This window comes from Bos taurus, chromosome 5, assembly GCF_002263795.3.
Source record: "Bos taurus isolate L1 Dominette 01449 registration number 42190680 breed Hereford chromosome 5, ARS-UCD2.0, whole genome shotgun sequence".
In the NCBI taxonomy this organism is placed as follows: domain Eukaryota; kingdom Metazoa; phylum Chordata; class Mammalia; order Artiodactyla; family Bovidae; genus Bos; species Bos taurus.
The window spans coordinates 99226043-99243676 of NC_037332.1; the positions used below are offsets into that span (position 1 = coordinate 99226043).

Consider the following 17634-nt stretch of genomic DNA (forward strand, 5'->3'; position numbering starts at 1 on the left):
GCTGTTTAAATTGTTCCAGCTTTGGCCATTGGTAATTCCTTTACCTAGTTGACATACCTCTACAGTTTTAAGCACTTCTCCATTTTCTAGAACTACAAAAATCTCCAGGCTCTTCTTATGTATTTCCTACCCCTATTTTAGAATCAGCCATTTTTTTCAAGTAGCTAAGATTTTATTTACTAGTAATGGAATTATAATAAAAAATGGCCACTAAGTAAGTCTTTTCTTCTTTGCAAAAAAAAGCTAAAACAATTTTGAAAAAGACAATGCAGGAGAACTCACATCACTTCACAACGTCCTATAAGTTCACAACAATCAAGTTATTGGTGAAAGAAGGCAGATATTCAGATCAATGAAATAGGATAGCGTTTAGAAATAGATACAAGTATAAGTGGTGAATTGATTTTTGACAAAAGTGCCATGATAATTCAACAGAAGAGTACAATTTTCAAAAAATGGTGCTGAAATAACTAGACATCTTTTTGCAAAACATTTTTAAAAAGAATTCAATCCATACTTTGTACTATATACAAAATTAATGCAATGAAATATAGATATCAATGTAAACAGACATTCTAGAAGAAGGCATAGGAGAAAATTTTTTAAGTTCAGGTTAATTAAGATTTCTTAATTAAAAACTTCATAAATATAAAAACATATGTTTAAAAATTATTTATTTCACTTCTTAAAGTTAAACTTCTGCTCATCTAAACTTCTAAAAAGAATGTTAAGGGAATACTAGGTATACTGGAAGGCAGTATTTATGAAACACATGTCTGAAAAAATATTAACATCCAAAATATATGAAGAGAGAACTCTCAGAGCTCAATAATAAGAAAATGGACAACCCAATAAAAATAGGCAAAATATTTAATCAATCTTTACCATAGGAGATCATATGAAAGGATGGTGCACATTATTTATTGGTTCAGTTCAGTTCAGTCATTCAGTGGTGTCTGTTTCTTTGCGATCCCATGAATTGCAGCACGCCAGACCTCCCTGTCCATCACCAACTCCTGCAGTTTACTCAAACTCATGTCCATCAAGTCGGTGATGCCATCCAGCCATCTCATCCTCTGTCATCCCCTTCTCCTCCTGCCCCCAATCCCTCCCAGCATCAGAGTCTTTTCCAATGAGTCAACTCTTCGCATGAGGTGGCCAAGGTATTGGAGTTTCAGCTTTAGCATCAGTCCTTCCAATGAACACCCAGGACTGATCTCCTTTAGAATGGACTGGTTGGATCTCCTTGCAGTCCAAGGGACTAACAAGAGTCTTCTCCAACACAGTTCAAAAGCATCAATTCCTCAGTGCTCAGCTTTCTTCACAGTCCATCTCTCACATCCATACATGACCACTGGAAAAACCATAGCCTTGACTAGATGGACCTTTGTTGGCAAAGTAAGGTCTCTGCTTTTGAAAGTGCTATCTAGGTTGGTCATAACTTTCCTTCCAAGGAGTAAGCGTCTTTTAATTTCATGGCTGCAGTCACCATCTGCAGTGATTTTGGAGCCCAGAAAAATAAAGTCTGACACTGTTTCCACTGTTTCCCCATCTATTTCCAATCAAGTGATGGGACCAGATGCCATGATCTTCGTTTTCTGAATGTTGAGCTTTAAGCCAACTGTTTCACTCTCCTCTTTCACTTTCACAACAGGCTTTTTAGTTCTTCATCACTTTTTGCCATAAGGTGGTGTCATCTCCATATCTGAGGTTATCGATATTTCTCCTGGCAACATTCATTAGAGATATACAAATATACCTTTATTATACCACACCTTTATTAAAATTTTTTTCATTTTTTCAATATTAAAGTTAGTAGGACACTAGCAAATGGAATTCTCATACACTGCTAATAGAATGCAAAATGGTACAGCCACTTTGCAATATGGAATCATACCCAGAAGTCTGGACTTGCCAGAGAGCATTCAAGCTATTAGTTGTGGTATAAGTCACAAACACAGATCTATTTGTTTTCTTTCTGTTATTATACTGTCTTTCTGCTAAAAAGTAATAAATCAAACAAATGCATATACAATTGATACAGAATAATGTCTTCACTTATTCTTGGCATTAAATCCCAGGTAAAATGTACATGGCTGTGACAACAGGTTGCAAGATTACTTACTAAATCTGTGTAACTTGAAGAAATTGGCTACACAGTCCTAAGGTTCATGAGAAGCACTGATACTTTTTCACTCTGCCAACCTGTGCTCATAACTGGTGTGATCTGGGATTTATGTTTGAAAGAGGCAGAAGTGGAGGGTCCACAATGTATCTCTACCAAGCTAAAATATAGGTGCAGCCCATAACAAAGCATTCTGAAATGAGAGATACACAGACTGGACTTCCAAGGGTCTGAGTTTTTATAAAGAAATGTTGTTGCATGTGTCTTTGGTTGTTGTTTTATTAGGTAGCAAGACAAGCTACCTACTTCTCAAAAATGAAGCACCTGAATCTGGAACAGTCAGAAGCAGACATCTTTGTTGCTTTAATATATGCACAGTTTCCTTCGTTTGACTCGTTCCAATCACTTAAAATAAAAGCATATAAACAATGTAAAATAGACATTCACTAATGCAAACATAAGAAATATTGGTTCAAAGTTAAGGTATATATATTTTTTCTTTCCTTACAAAAAACTATCCCTTGGTGCCTTAGCCTTTCCTAACACATACTTTATAAGGATTATAGCAACAAGTTGAAAAGCCTCCCTGTCTATATATACTCATTTTCTGAACTTAAATTCTTTGTATGTGTGTGTCTGTATGTACACGCAATGCTCATGTGTGTGCTAGTCGCTAAGTTAGGTCCTATTCTTTACAACCCCATGGACAGTAGCCTGCCAGCCTCCTCTGTTCATGGGATTTCCCAGGCAAGAATATTGCAGTGCATTGCCATTCTCCAGGGTATCTTCCTGATCCAGGGATCAAACCTGGGTCTCCTGAATTACCAATGGATTCTTTACCACTGTGCCACATGTATATGCCCATATATGTATGTATATTTGTCTATATATTAAAGTGTGCATTTCCCTATATACTTTTCAAAATGTAAACTAGAATATGGAACTTTTTATTTACTATCTATTCTTGAGACTTACGATTTTAGAAAAGGCAATGAGTTATCTTCCCATGTCCATTGATTTCTGGTTCCTTTACGAGATAATCCAATCCAATAGAAATAGGATAGTCTGCTTTGAATGAAGCTCTGCAATAAAAAGAGATATAGTCTATGAGAAAAATGTCTTTTCATAATTCTTAAATGAAATAATAATCTTTTTAATATTTTATTATTTTGAGTAACAGTTTCAAATTCAATTTCATCCTGATTCTGTTCAAATGATAAAATAATAGTCTTAATTACATTTATTAAATATAGTGACATAAATGAAACATAAAATAACACTGTCTTAGCTTACCTATCTTTTTTTTTAAGATTTTTTTGAATGTAGATCATTTTTAAAGCTTTTATTGAATGTGTTGTAATATTGCTTTTTTTTATACTTTTGATTTTTAGCCAAGAGGCATGTGGGCTCTTAGGTGTATGACGAGGGGTCACATCTGTACCTTGTGTGTTGAAAGGTAAAGTCTTAACCATTGGACCACTAGGGAAGTCCTGCACCTATCTTATTTAATCTTCAGACTAAAATATCTTAATTTACTTTCAAAACTGACACTTGTAGCTCAAGAAAAAATTCTGAGCAAAATCGGTTGGTATTTTGAGGTTCAGGTGTGAAAGATGTTAGGTTTTTACCAATGTCATTTAAATTGTTTTCCCAAAGTACTGTGCTTATTTTTTGTGAAGTGAGCATCTTGAAGAAGTGGTCCTTATTCTACCAGATGAGATATTTACATGGGTATCTGGAAATTACTTGATAAGTACACATGTAACTGATGTTCATCTTGTAACTTAATTTTTACCACATTTATGCACATATATTCAGATTTCGCTGATGGCTCAGTGGTAAAGAACCTGCCTGCTAATGAAGGTGATGAGGGTTTGATCTCTGGTTCTGGAAGATTCCCTGGAGAAGGAAATGGTCACCCACCCAAGTACTCTTGCCTGGGAAATCCCATGGACAGAGGAGCCTGGAAGGCTACAGTCCATGGGGTCACAAAAGAGTCGACATGACTTAGCAACTAAACAACAACAAACAACAGCAATGTACATATATTATCTCATGTGATCTTCCTAACATATGTTGGAAAGAAAATATAACCAGTTTTTATTACAAGCAAAATAATGTGTGAAAGGGAACTAAAGAGAGAGTTTCTGACTATAAATTCTGTATTTCTCTATTCTGCTTTAGTTTTTACCCTTAGTTTGTTTTTATTTTCCTTTGTTTCTTTCACCATAGAGAATATGGCAAACACTTAGTCTCTCTACCCAGAAAAAAGTTACGTATATACCATCTACTCATAAGATTTGACATTCAATTTCATGGTTTTCATAGATGATCTTATTTCTTGATGAAGATATCCTACATAAAAGATTAGGGCTTCTAGACTCTAAAGCTAATTTTTGAGCCCACCAGGCTCTCCTGTCTATGGAATCCTCCAGGCAAGAATACTGGAGTGGGTTGCCATTCCCTTCTCCAGGGGATCTTGCTGACCCAGGGATCGAATCCAGATCTTCTGCATTGCAGGCAGATTCTATATTGTCTGAGCCACCAGGGAAGCCCCTTGGAATAAAAAGGAAGTTAATTCAGATCTGCAAATGTCTTCTTTTCGGGTTCAGATTTGCTGTTTTCTTGATGGTTTTCAAGTTCATATTTTTATAGCTATTTATGAGTTGTTAAAAGCCAAAGATATGGGTGATTGTACTCTTACAGATAATTGAGTTAGTCTCAGTGTCCTTGAAAGAATAATAAAAGATTCTCCTTAACTTGGAATGTAAGAATATATTTCTTGAAAGAGTAATAGTAAATTATTTCTCTATTCAAATCAAGGATATTGATAAGGATTATGAAATATTTAGTTCAATTTTCTTGGAAGTTAGTATGAGTTAAAATTTAATATGAGTTTGAATTAACTAATCTTCAATTTTAAATTCATCCTAAGTCTTCCTTTTACCCTAAACTCAGTGGTATTGTACTTCTTGATTTTGTTGGAGGTAAAATGACATTTTTTTTCACAGAGATGCTACATTTCCATGAAATTATCAGTATGAAAATATAATTATCTCTGATAAAATGAAATATTTTAAGCGTAATTTTTTCCTAATTGTTTCATGTTTCCCTTTACATTTGCTCTACTGGAAAAGTTCTAACTGTGGGTGAGTTAGATGAATTAAATGAAATTCTAATTTCATTTCTACTTGTATTTCTGACCTTAAGATGAGAACTGTCTAGATCTGAATCAACTTACAACTGTAAACTATGGACACTCAAATATTATCAAGCATTCAGATTTAGCTAACAGGACTTCCCCAGTGGTCAAGTTGTTAAGAATCTGTCTGCCAAAGCAGGGGACACAGCTTGGATCCCCAGTCCAATAAGATTCCACGTGCAACAGACAGCTAAACCTGCGCACTACAACTACTGAGCCTGAGCTTTAGAGCCCATACTCCACAACAAGGGAAGTCACCTCCACAAGAAGCCCTGTCACCGCAGTTAAAGAAAGCCCACGGGCAGCGAGGAAGACCCAGCACAGCTTAAAAAAAAAAAAAAAAAAGATTTAGGCAACAACTAATGGCCAGAGGGCCAGATGAATAAGATGAATACAGGGTGAGATGGAAAAAGAAATACGTCACCAGCTCTTCCTTATCTTCTATCTTAAGAAGTGTGGAGTCCATTTCCTTGCAGCTTTTTTTACTTTCTTCAAAGTTCTTCAGTTCATCCGAAATATAGTAAGATCTCTGTCCACAACATGACCATTTACTTTTACATTCCTTTCCTTAAAAACAAAAGATATTCCCCGGAGACCATTCAGAGTGTATCTTGAAAGGAATGGTCTGAGACTTAGCTACTGAGGAATCCTTTCTAGTCCTTGTAAAACCATTGATTTCGTGAGATGGATGGACTTCATTTCTAAGTTCCTGGCCTTAGGGAGATGACTTACATCCCTCCAAATCTATGCATGAGACTATTAAAATTTTCTAGGAAATATATCTTAGAAAATTGATGTTTTTTCTCACAGTCTCTACAGATAGGAGTTCACAGGGGAAAACAACTTCTTTGTATTCTCTGAAAGAAAGAAAGTGAAAGTCGCTCAGTCATGTCTGACTCTTTGCTACCTGTGAACTATACAGTCCATGGAATTCTCCAGGCCAGAATACTGGAGTGGGTAGCCTTTCCCTTCTCCAGGGGATTTCCTCAACCCAGGGATCTAACCCAGGTCTCCCGCATTGCAGGCGGATTCTTTACCAGCTGAGCCACAAGGGAAGCATTCTCTAGACTAAGTAAAATCTATAGGTACAGAGCTGATCTTAACTTAGCATTGATACACTAACCTAGTACCTAATCTACATACCCATATGAGAGCATATAATAATGATTAGAGAATGTGATAAAGGAGATGTAGAATTTTTTGGTAGAAAAATATTATTTTCAGAAATGGTGATTTAAAAGAATATATCATGTATACAGAAGAATCTAACTACTGGGAAAGATGAGTATTTTTTTCTGAAATTAAATAAAATGAAAGTTGGACTTCATAGTTGGCTGAGTCTAAAATAACATCCAAATGAGCAGGTTATCAACTGACTAAGAGAAGCAGAGAAGATACTTGTTGGTCTCAGTCTTTTATCTACATACCTATATTAAGTGGTTTCTCTTTGAAAGTCATGATTTTAGATGCGGAATTTTTTGTGTTCCATTGTCCAATGGAGGCTCTGGAAATCCACCCTGGAAAACTTTTACTGTACATTATTGAAGTGAAGTGAAAGTAGCGCAGTTGTGTCCGACCATTTGCGATCCCATGTACTATATAGTCCATGGAATTCTCCAGGCCAGAATACTGGAGTGAGTAGCCTTTCCCTTCTCCAGGGGATCTTCCCAACCCAGGGGTCGAACCCAGATCTCCTGCATTGCAGGTGGTTTCTTTACCAGCTGAGCCATAAGGGAAGCCCAACAATACTGGAGTGGGTAGCCTATCCCTTGTCCAGGAGACCTTCCCAACCCAGGAATCAAAACAGGGTCTCCCACTGTGGGCAGATTTTTTACCGACTGAGCTCTCAGGGACATCAGTACATCATTAGCTCTAGGAAAACATAACATGGGGCAGACTAAAAGGCATACATTAAATTTTAAGATGTCAATTAATGTTCAGGAGTTTTATTCCTGTGCTTTTTAGGGAGATAAGACTATAAAGGAAGACACAAATTACATCATGAAAAAGCCTTCAGGGATGCTAAGGTAGTTGGATTTTTACGGTAGAGCTTGTGATCTCAATGCCAGCAATGAGTAATCTGAAAATAGCATTTTGCAGAATTATTCACAACAGCCAAGATATGGAAACATCCTAGGTGTCCATTGACAGATGAATGGATAAAAAAGTTGTGCAGTACACACACGCACATATATATGCACATACATACAATACAATACTCAGCCACAAGACAGAAGGAAATTCTGCCATTTGCAACCACATAGATGAACTTTAAGGACATTATACTAAATGAAATAAGTCAGACAAAGACAAGTATTGTATGCTGTCACTTATTTGTGGAATCTAAAAAACTGATCTCATAGAAGCAGAGAGCAGAATAGTAGGTTCTAGGTGTTGGGGAGCAGAGAAGGAGGAGAAATATTCAAAGGGTACATAATTTCAGTTATAAAATAAATACATGATGAGTATCTAATATACAGGATTGTGACTGTAATTTAAAATATTGTATTCAATACTTGAATGTTGCTGAGAAGATCTTAAATATTCTCACCACAAGAAAGAAGTGGTAATTATGTGGCTGGTGGTAATCACCTTACAATATATGTGTATAAAATCAACGCATTTTATAAGTTCAACTTACACAGTGTTATATGTCAATTATAGCTCAATAAAGTTGGAAAAAATAAAAAAAAGAAAAATGTTCCATTTAAAATAGACCAAAAATAATTAATATCCAGAAATATATTTAACTAATATGTGCAAAACATATACTTTAAAAACAAAATTGTTAAAAATCAAAGGATAAATAAATGGATGGAAAGATATATCATATTTCCCTCATGTCACATGTGAAAATTAACAGAAAATGGATGAAACACAATCATTAAGAAGAAAAAAAAATGCTTTAGATAGGATAGGTGAAAGTTGTGATCCTGGATTAGGCAATGGTTTCTTAGCTATGATACTAAAACCTCTGTTTTCGAATAACAATATTTTTTATATCTTATAGCAGGATAAAATTAGAGTCAATTGCCTATAATGGATATGGTGATCATATTGCTGCATAGGGAGAAAGCCTCTCTTATAATGATTATTTAGGAATATTTGTTGCCTGATTTTATAATTTATGTTCTACCCCAAAATCTGTTTCTATCTTCACTAGCCTAAGAGAGAGACAAAACACAAACTATATTTATATTAGAAGTTTGAAATCATTATGTACCTTTCTGGAGCTTTGTTATCAGAGAGGACTTATTCTGTTCTGATATTTGGGTACCTAGAAAAAAATGGAAGTAATCTTTTAAAATATTAACATTGATTTAAATAAATCATAATAATTTTAGTTTTTAGTTTAAACATGGTGTTTTTAGGATTTAGGATGATCTGGAAAAAAATGCTTTAAGAATAATTAATAAGGTAATGAAGACTGGGGGGTGCATATTTCAAAAACCTTAGAGAAGAGACTCCACCACCTCTTACAATACTTGGTTCAAGCAATCTCAAGAATTAATTTGTTTTTCTCAATAAGGTGTTTCAATTTGTTAAAGTATATGTTTGAGTTATGAAATCAGAAAATATCTATGTATATATTTAATTTTCCCTACAATCATTCTGTAATTTATATTTTGCTCAACTCACAATAACCATTCAATACTTAGGCTAAATGCACACATTAAAATAAGAGTTCTATTCCATAATAATATGACATTTTAGAGGCACCGACGATCATTAAAATGAAAGGTTCAATCATAATCTTTCAAAACTTGACTTACGTGGAATAAAAGTTATCACTCTCACTATAGTATACATCAAGACAAAACAGACAATTCCCAGGATCACAACAATGAGCTTCTCTCGAGCTGATGGTGAATCTGCAGGGAGAGAAAATTAAACACTGAGAAAGGAGTGATGGAGACAGTTATTTTAGAAGAACAAAAGATCCCACATCCGTGAGGATTTAAAGACATCAACTTGGACCCCAAAACATTTACCATTGCAATCCTCCTCTCAGAATATACCATTCCTTTTTCAGCGAATATAAGGCTTCATGAGTTGTAGATCAAAGACTAAAAATTACAGCGATGCCTGGGTAGGTAGTCCTAGAGGAGGGCATGGCAACCTTCTCCAGCATTCATGCCTGGAGAATCCCCATGGACAGAGGAGCCTGGCGGGCTACAGTCCATGGGGTGGCAAAGAGTTGGACACAACAGAGTGACTAAGCATAGCAAAGTACATATGTCATATTAGAATATTGTATTTCAAACTCCAGCTCTAAGTCTCATTAATAAAAACATGTAAGCGGGTAAATGCTTTATACTTGCAGGGGTAGTTCCTGTCATTCCATTGACATAAAGAAAGGAAATTTGAAAGTTTAATCCCACGTAGGTTTTCTCCTGCTCAGCTGCTAAAATTGATCTTCTCAGGATCTTACCTCTCATTTGCTGTCTCCTGGTGTCCTTAACCAGACTCGGTTCTGAGTAGCTTTCCTTTTGGTTCTTCATCTCTGTGGCTGTTTAATGTCAAGGATGTTGCTCTATGGAAACTTCACATAAGTAGTTAATAAATGGTGTATAAAATCACAAGAAGCCTTGAAAGATTAAACTGGGTGATGTGTGAGATCAGTTAACAGCACTCATTTAGCAGCTGAGCAAATCCAAGTTTGGTTCTCATTTCAGTAGACCTTTAGACAACTGTTTCATGGTAGAGTAAGTAGTTTTAAAGATACTATTTGGTGTTTAATAACCAAGAGTGGTGGGAATGGGTGGGAGGTGAGAGGGAAACTCAAAGGAGGGGACATATGTACACCTATGGTTAATTTATGCTGATGTATGACAGAAATCAAACCAATATTGTAAACCAGTCATCAATCAGTTAAAAACAAATAATTCTCTGTTTGACATAATGTTACTTGTTTATTGGAACAATGAAAATTAGCAGATTACTGGAAAAGTTCATGAATAGTAATATCCTGATGAATTGAAAGTCAAAATTCACAGAAATCCTTTAAAATTGTTATAATATCCTTGTTCAAATTAAAGTCCATATTGGAAAAACATGCACCAATTATATAGGTAAGTTTAATATCCATTAAAAGTTAAAGACAGCTTTCTATGATGAGGGAATAACAGTATTGGCATATATGGTACACTCTGCATTAAACTACTTTAATTGGGACATTCATTAATGAAAAGGGAATGAGATGCTATCAAATAATTGTATTTTGAGTGATTGTGGAGCTCAAAGAAATCATTAAAAAATTAAAGAAATACTTTATATGTTAAAAATGGTACATGACATATTAAATTCTCCAAAAGTTTTTATCATATAAAGACAAAACAATGTTAAAATGACATTAAATACTTATTTTACATGAGTAATTGACAATTGACAATGGCTAAGATATGAAATCACAAAATGATAAGGAAAAGCATACATCATTTAAGGAAGAACAATGTTGGTACAAACTTCCAGGAAGATCCTGAGGCTGTTAAGTCAATGAGGGAAGCTTTAGTTGTATCAGCAATTACAAGAAGTCAATAATGTGGCTTAATAATTCAGTCAATGGATTCTGTAGTCAGTGCAATCTACAATTAATTCTGGCTTTGAAATTTACAATGTATGACCTTTAAAAATTATTTAGTATTTAGCAAGTGAGTTTACTAATCTAAAATGAGAATAAAAATATGTATGATATAAAGCATGTAAAACACCTAATATTAAATTTGACTTTTATTTTATTTCTTATTTTAATACAGTTGCCATGGTATTATTCCTATTAGGCAATATAATTTATTAGACAGAAATCTCTGTGTTAGTGTGTTTTATCTTTTTTCAAATTTATGATCAAGTTTTTATAAAGCATTTGATAGTATATAATTGAGGTAATCCAGCATTTTACTGGAGGTACCATATTCTGATTTTTACTTTAATTAGACCAGTGAAGAATTTTATTGGCCATTCACAATTCTATGAATCCATTTTAAGAACCTATTTTTAAGGGCTGAGTTAAATATTTAATACTATATCTAATTATATGTCTATTGATGACAATATACAATGTTAACTGTCCCTTGTCCTGATGCTTCTGATACTTCATCTTAAATTGGATTGATTAACAAACTCAGTTATACATAAAGTTTTCCCTTGAATAATGTCTGCAGGCAAGAATTTGAACATTTTAAGGAATCTTCCCAAATACTTCATATTTTATTCTTATTTTCTCCCAAAACTAAAATACCCAAATATCAAATACAGATACCAATATCTCTTTAATTTGTTTGCTTAGCAATTGTCCCTAAGTTGAACTACTTTGGCATTTGTAATCTCCTGGTAAATGGGATGAGGAATTAGGAAGGAGAGGGAAACACATACCTTCTACAGGCCAGAGTCCTGCCTCTTCTCGTGAGTGGCCAGGTTACTGTGAAAATCAAACAATGTCTGTGGTCTTCACAGACTGCCCTGTGAAGGCCCAGAGTGAAACAATAGTGGAAAAAGTACATTCTTATCACTGAGTCACTGAAACAGGAAATTCTTACGCTTGGGTATTTTGAAGACAGTTTATCTCGTCACACAACTCCAAAATATAGGAGACTTTGGATGTGTAGTGTATCAGTTAGTTTGTTCTTTGGTGAGTTCTTCTGAGAATTAATTTCACTTTCTAAAAGATATAGGGGGACAAAGGACATGATCACCCTGCTGTTAACTTGCTTTCACTTCATTCATCAATGCTGAACATCTACTCCTTGTCAAGAGTAACTTCAATGTTTAAGTTTTACTTTTAGATAAGTTTGCTAAATCTAGGCATTATTTATTTCTTTTCCTTATAATCTCCTTGTATCATTTCTATTATTATGGAGGAAATCATAATTCCATTAACAGTACATATTTAAGGATACTTGTCCCTAATTCAGAAGAGTTACTACATTTTAAACTTTTTTAACTGTCATCTAATTTTTGGCTTTCTAAAATCTAGACAAATGGAATATAAATCTGTAGTTATATACCAATTTATTGTTGTTGTTCAGTCGTGAAGCCATGTCTGACTCTTTGTGACTCTGTCGACTGCAGCAGGCAAAATTTCCCTTTTACTATCTCCCTGAGTTTGTTCAAATTCACGTCCAATGATGGGCTTCCCTGGTGGCTCAGATGGTAAAGAATCTGCTTGTGATGCAACAGACCTGGGTTCAATCCCTGGCTGAGGAAGATCCCCTGGAGAAAGAAATGGCAACCTGCTTCAGTATTCTTGCCTGGAAAATTCCATGGAGAGAGGAGGCTAGCAGGGCTACCGTCCATGGCGTCACAGAATCAGACATGACTGAAGAGACTGAACACACCCACGACTACATGTCCATTGAGTCAGTGAGGTCATCCAGTCACATATTCCTCTGTGGCCCTCTTCTCCTCTTGCATTGAATCTTTTCCAGCATCAGGATCTTTTCCAATGAGTCAGCTCTTTACATCAGGTGGCCAAAGTTTTGGAGCTTCGGTTTCAGCCTCAGTCCTTCACATGAATACTCAGGGTTTATTTCCTTTAGGGTTGACTGGCTTGATCTCCTTGCTGTCCAAGGGACTCTCTCCAGGACCATAGCTGGAAAACATCAATTCTTTGGCGTTCAGCCTTTATGGTTCAACTCTCAAATCCATATGTGACTACTGAAAAACCATAGCTTTGATTAAATGGACCTTTGTTGGCAAAATGATGTCTCTGCTTTTTAATATGCTATCTAATTCTGTCATAGCTTTACTTCCAAGGAGCAAGCACTTTTAAATTTCATGGCTGCAGTCATTGTAGACAGTGATTTTGGAGCCCAAGAAAATGAAATTTGACACAGTTTCCACTTTTTCTCCATCTATTTGCTATGAAGTGATGGGACTGGATGCCATGATCTCTGTTTTTTGATTGTTAAACTTTAAGCCATCTTTTTCAGTCTCCTGTTTCACCTGCATCAAGAGGCTCTTTAGTTCCTCTTCACTTTCTGTCATTAAAGTGGTATCATCTGCTATCTGAGGTTGTTGATATCTCTCGCTGCAATCTTAATTGCATCTTGTGAGTCATCCAGCCAGCACTTCATATGATGTACTCTGCATATAATTTAAATAAGCAGGGTGACAATATCCAGCCTTGAAGTATTCCTTTCCCAATTTTGAACCAATTGCCATTCCGTTGTTCCACATCCTGTTCTACTGTTGCTTCTTGACCTGCATGCAGATTTCTCATGAGGCAGCTAAATTGGTCTGGTATTCCCATCGCTTTAAGAATATTCCACAGGTGGTTGTGATCCAGACAGTCAAAGGCTTTAGCAGAGTCGATGAGGCAAAAGATTTTTTTCTGGAATTCCCTGGCTTTCTCTATGATTCAATGGATGTTGGCATTTTGATCATCTGCCTTCTTTGAATCCAGCCTGAATATCTGGAAGTTCTCTGTTCATGTACTGCTGAAGATTATCTTCGAGGATTTTGAGCATAATCTTCGTATCATGTGAAATGAGTGCCATTTTAGGATAATTTGAACGTTATTTGGCATTGCCTTTCTTTGGGATTGGAATGAAAACTGCCCTTTTCCAATCCTGTGGCCACTGCTGAGTTTTCCAGTTTGCTGGCATATTGAGTGCAGCACTTTAACAGCATTATTCTTTAGAATTTGAACAGCTCAGCTGGCATTTCACCAAATCCAATACCCTGTTTTTAGTAAGGCTTCCTAAGGACCACTTGGCTATACACTTCAGAATGTCTGGCTCTAGGTGAGTGACCACACCATTGAGGTTATCTGGGTCATTAAGAGCTTTTCTGTACAGGTCAGTTCAGTTCAGTTCAGTCGCTCAGTCCTGTCCGACTCTTTGCGACCCCATGAATCGCAGCACGCCCGGCATCCCTGTCCATCACCAACTCCCAGAGTTCACTGAGACTCACGTCCATTGAGTCAGTGATGCCATCCAGCCATCTCATCTTCTGTCATCCCCTTCTCCTCCTGCCCCCAATCCCTCCCAGCATCAGAGTCTTTTCCAATGAGTCAACTTTTCACATGAGCTGGTCAAAGTACTGGAGTTTCAGCTTTAGCATCATTCCTTCCAAAGAAATCCCAGGGCTGATCTCCTTCACAAGGGACTGTTTGGATCTCATTGCAGTCCAAGGGACTCTCAAGAGTCTTCTCCAATGACACAGTTCTAAGGCATCAATTCTTGAGCACTCAGCCTTCTTCACAGTCCAACTCTCACATCCATACATGACCACAGGAAAAACCATAGCCTTGACTAGATAGACCTTTGTTGGCAAAGTAATGTCCCTACTTTTGAATACACTATGTAGGTTGGACATAACTTTCTTTCCAAGGAGTAAGCATCTTTTAATTTCATGGCTGCAGTCACAGGTATTCTGGGTATTTTTGCCACCTGGTAGGCTGCAGTCCATGGGATTGCTAAGAGGCAGACTTGACTGAGCGACTTCACTTTCACTTTTCACTTTCATGCATTTGAGAAGGAAATGGCAGCCCCCTCCAGTGTTCTTGCCTGGAGAATCCCAGGAATGGGGGAGCCTGGTGGGCTGCCGTCTATGGGGTGGCACAGAGTCGGACATGACTGAAGCGACTTAGCAGCAGTAGCAACAACATGGTTAGTCCACCTAGAGCCAAGATAAATACTCAAAATACTAAGAGTATTTTGAATTTAGTGTTTATTATATAATTGTTTGTGACTAAATCTAAAATGACAGTACCTAGTGACCTAAGAGATATAGATAAATTAGATGTCCATAGTAAGTGCAATATTATCCTTCTAACAATATGGCTAGATGGATTCCTTTCTAGGAAGTTTTTTAAATGGAGGGAAATTGCCAAAATTATGAAATAACTCTGTGTAAAGGAAACATTTTAAGGTCTTATAATGAAGAAAGTTTTATTCTAGTTGAAAATTTGAATATGCAGAAAGGAAAGAAGAATTGAAGAAAAGAACTTATGTGGATATGTCCAAATAGGTATTGACAGGTACAATAGTAATGATTAAGTATCAAATTGTGCATATATGTTTGTATTAGAATTCAAGGCAGCAAAAATGGCATGAGCAGTGAAAACAGTAGAGAGAAATTATGCCTTTTCGTTGTTTCATAAAAGTACAAAAATATGAACTTACTGGAGTATTGAGTAAAGAATGCATGCGGTAAAATGTAGGGCACTTATAGAACTGCTGCTGAGTTGCTTCAGGTGTGTCCGACTCTGCGCGACCCATAGACACTTACCCCACCAGGCTCCCCCATCCCTGGGATTCTCCAGGCAAGAACACTGGAGTGGGTTGCCATTTCCTTCTCCAGTGCATGAAAGTGAAAAGTGAAAGTGAAGTCGCTCAGTTGTGTCCGACAGCAATCCCATGGACTGCAGCCTACCAGGCTTCTCCATCCATTGGATTTTTCCAGGCAAGAGTACTTGAGTGGGTCGCCATTGCCTTGTCCACTTATAGAACTAAGACATATTAAATTTATAAATTCTTATAAAAGAAAGTTAAAAATATTTATTGTGAAAGCTAAGAAAACAACATAATGTAGAATTCAAAGTAACAATATATTATACTTAAATATTAACTATATGTACTTACATATAAATAATATATGTAAATAGAGCGTATAAATCCTAAATTCATATTAAATATATATGGAATAGCTTTCCATTTAAATTTTAAGAATGTTTATATTTTAAAATATTTTGTTTAACACAGCTATGTATGTAAAACAGTTATTTTAATAACTGCTCACTTAATGAGCCATATTATTTTATCAAAAGCCATGAACTGGAAAGTAAAGAACACAAACTGCTTTAGTTAATGTACTCTCACAGTATAAAGCAAGAACCACGTTACAAAAGATGGAGACTGTTTAATAATTATATATTGAGTATCTAAGCTATTAGCAGTTAAAAAATGTATGTACTGAATAACACAAGGTCAACACAGATTTGAAAACCATGCATAAATAATCATAAATGGAGATTTAAACAATTTATGTCCACTACTTACCAAGCAAGCAGATATAGCAGTAGGCAATAGAAATATCTAAGCTAGACAAGTAACCAGTGCATATATGAACACACACACATACACTAACATAGAATATTCTTAGTTTTTAAGTTCAAATGAACATTTCCCAAAAATTTGCTATATATGCCCAAGTCCAGTTACATTACCAAAAAAGCTACAGAACTATGGTGTCACAACACTAGCCCCCAGCCAAGTTTGGCAAGTGGCCACTTGAAATGTGAATATTCAAATTTAATTTTTAATTAAGTAGAAGAAATAAACATTTCAGATTGATTTCATAGTCACATCAGCCATATGCAGTAGAATTACAGACTATTTCCAGGTTCATGAAAAATTCTCCAACTAGTTTGCCTAAAATAGAAGTCAATAACCAAAATTTTGAAAATCTTTATTGGGTTTTATATTCAGTAATCTATTTCTAAATAACATATGAACCAAGGAAAAATAAAAGTCAAATTTCATAATTTTATATGAATTAAAAGAAAAATGTAACAAGATTCTGTCTTGTGACATATTAATTGCATTAAATGCATACATTATAAACAAAAAAAAAAAGAAAGAAGAAATCTGAGCATGCTTGACAAGAAATTTGAAATGAAAAAGCAATTTTCGTGAAATTAAAGTAGTTGACATAGTGATGAAGGAAGAAACTAGCAAATATGAAAAATCATGATGAAAAATTACAGTAGAGGGGAATAAAAGGGTTAAAGCTACTTTCACTTGAAAGACAATAAAATTAATAAATGACGTGTGGAGAATAGAGAAAACACGAATCATTTATATCTATATAAATACAACAATCCAATGCTCCTGCTGCTGTGAAGTCGCATCAGTTGTGTCCAACTCTGTGTGACCCCATAGACGGCAGCCTGCCAGGCTTTTCTGTCCCTGGGATTCTCCAGGCAAGAACACTGGAGTGGGTTGCCATTTCCTTCTCCAGTGCGTGAAAGTGAGAAGTCAAAGTGAAGTCGCTCAGTAGTGTCCGACTCTTAGCGACCCCATGAACTGCAGCCCAGGCTCCTCTGTCCATAGGATTTTTCCAGGCAAGAGCACTGGAGTGGGTCACCAGGGCCTTCTCTGTGACAATCCAATAGATGTTGGCAATTTGATTCTCTGTTTTTGATAAAATTGCCAACATCTGTTGGATCATTGGAAAAGCAAAAGACTTCCAGAAAAACACCTTCTGCTTTGACTATGCCAAAGCCTTTGACTGTGTAGATCACAACAAACTTGTGGAAAATTATTCAAGAGATAGGATTACCAGACCGCCTGACCTACCTCTTGAG

The 17634-nt window shown here is 35.9% G+C and overlaps 1 protein-coding gene across 3 annotated transcripts; it reads right to left on the minus strand.

The window, feature by feature from the left end:
- Nucleotides 1-686: 686 nt before the first annotated feature.
- Nucleotides 687-15844, minus strand: LOC132345339 (NKG2-A/NKG2-B type II integral membrane protein). Of its 3 annotated transcripts, XM_059887063.1 has the most exons (8): nt 11700-15844; nt 9760-9870; nt 9101-9199; nt 8551-8604; nt 5752-5894; nt 3101-3207; nt 2432-2530; nt 687-1726 (listed from the first exon to the last, which is right to left on the minus strand). In XM_059887063.1, exons 2-8 carry the CDS (start codon nt 9827-9829, stop codon nt 1660-1662), a joined length of 639 nt encoding a protein of 212 aa, XP_059743046.1. In that variant the 5' UTR covers nt 9830-9870; nt 11700-15844; the 3' UTR covers nt 687-1659. The 3 variants fall into 3 exon arrangements, with proteins under 3 accessions (XP_059743046.1, XP_059743048.1, XP_059743047.1); XM_059887065.1 differs by lacking the exon at nt 2432-2530 and having other exon boundaries at nt 9760-15844; XM_059887064.1 differs by lacking the exons at nt 8551-8604; nt 9101-9199; nt 9760-9870; nt 11700-15844 and adding an exon at nt 6755-7985.
- Between the last annotated feature and the right edge of the window lie 1790 nt (nt 15845-17634).

Coding starts and splice junctions, on each gene's coding strand:
- LOC132345339 (XM_059887063.1), bottom strand. CDS start 9,829: ATGAAGAACCAAAAGGAAAGCTACTCAGAACCGAGTCTGGTTAAGGAC. Junction 9,200..9,759: donor CAGGAGACAGCAAATGAGAG/GTAAGATCCTGA, acceptor CTCTCCCTGCAG/ATTCACCATCAGCTCGAGAG. Junction 1,727..2,431: donor AGGTGCTTCATTTTTGAGAA/GTAGGTAGCTTG, acceptor GAATGTTGCCAG/GAGAAATATCGATAACCTCA.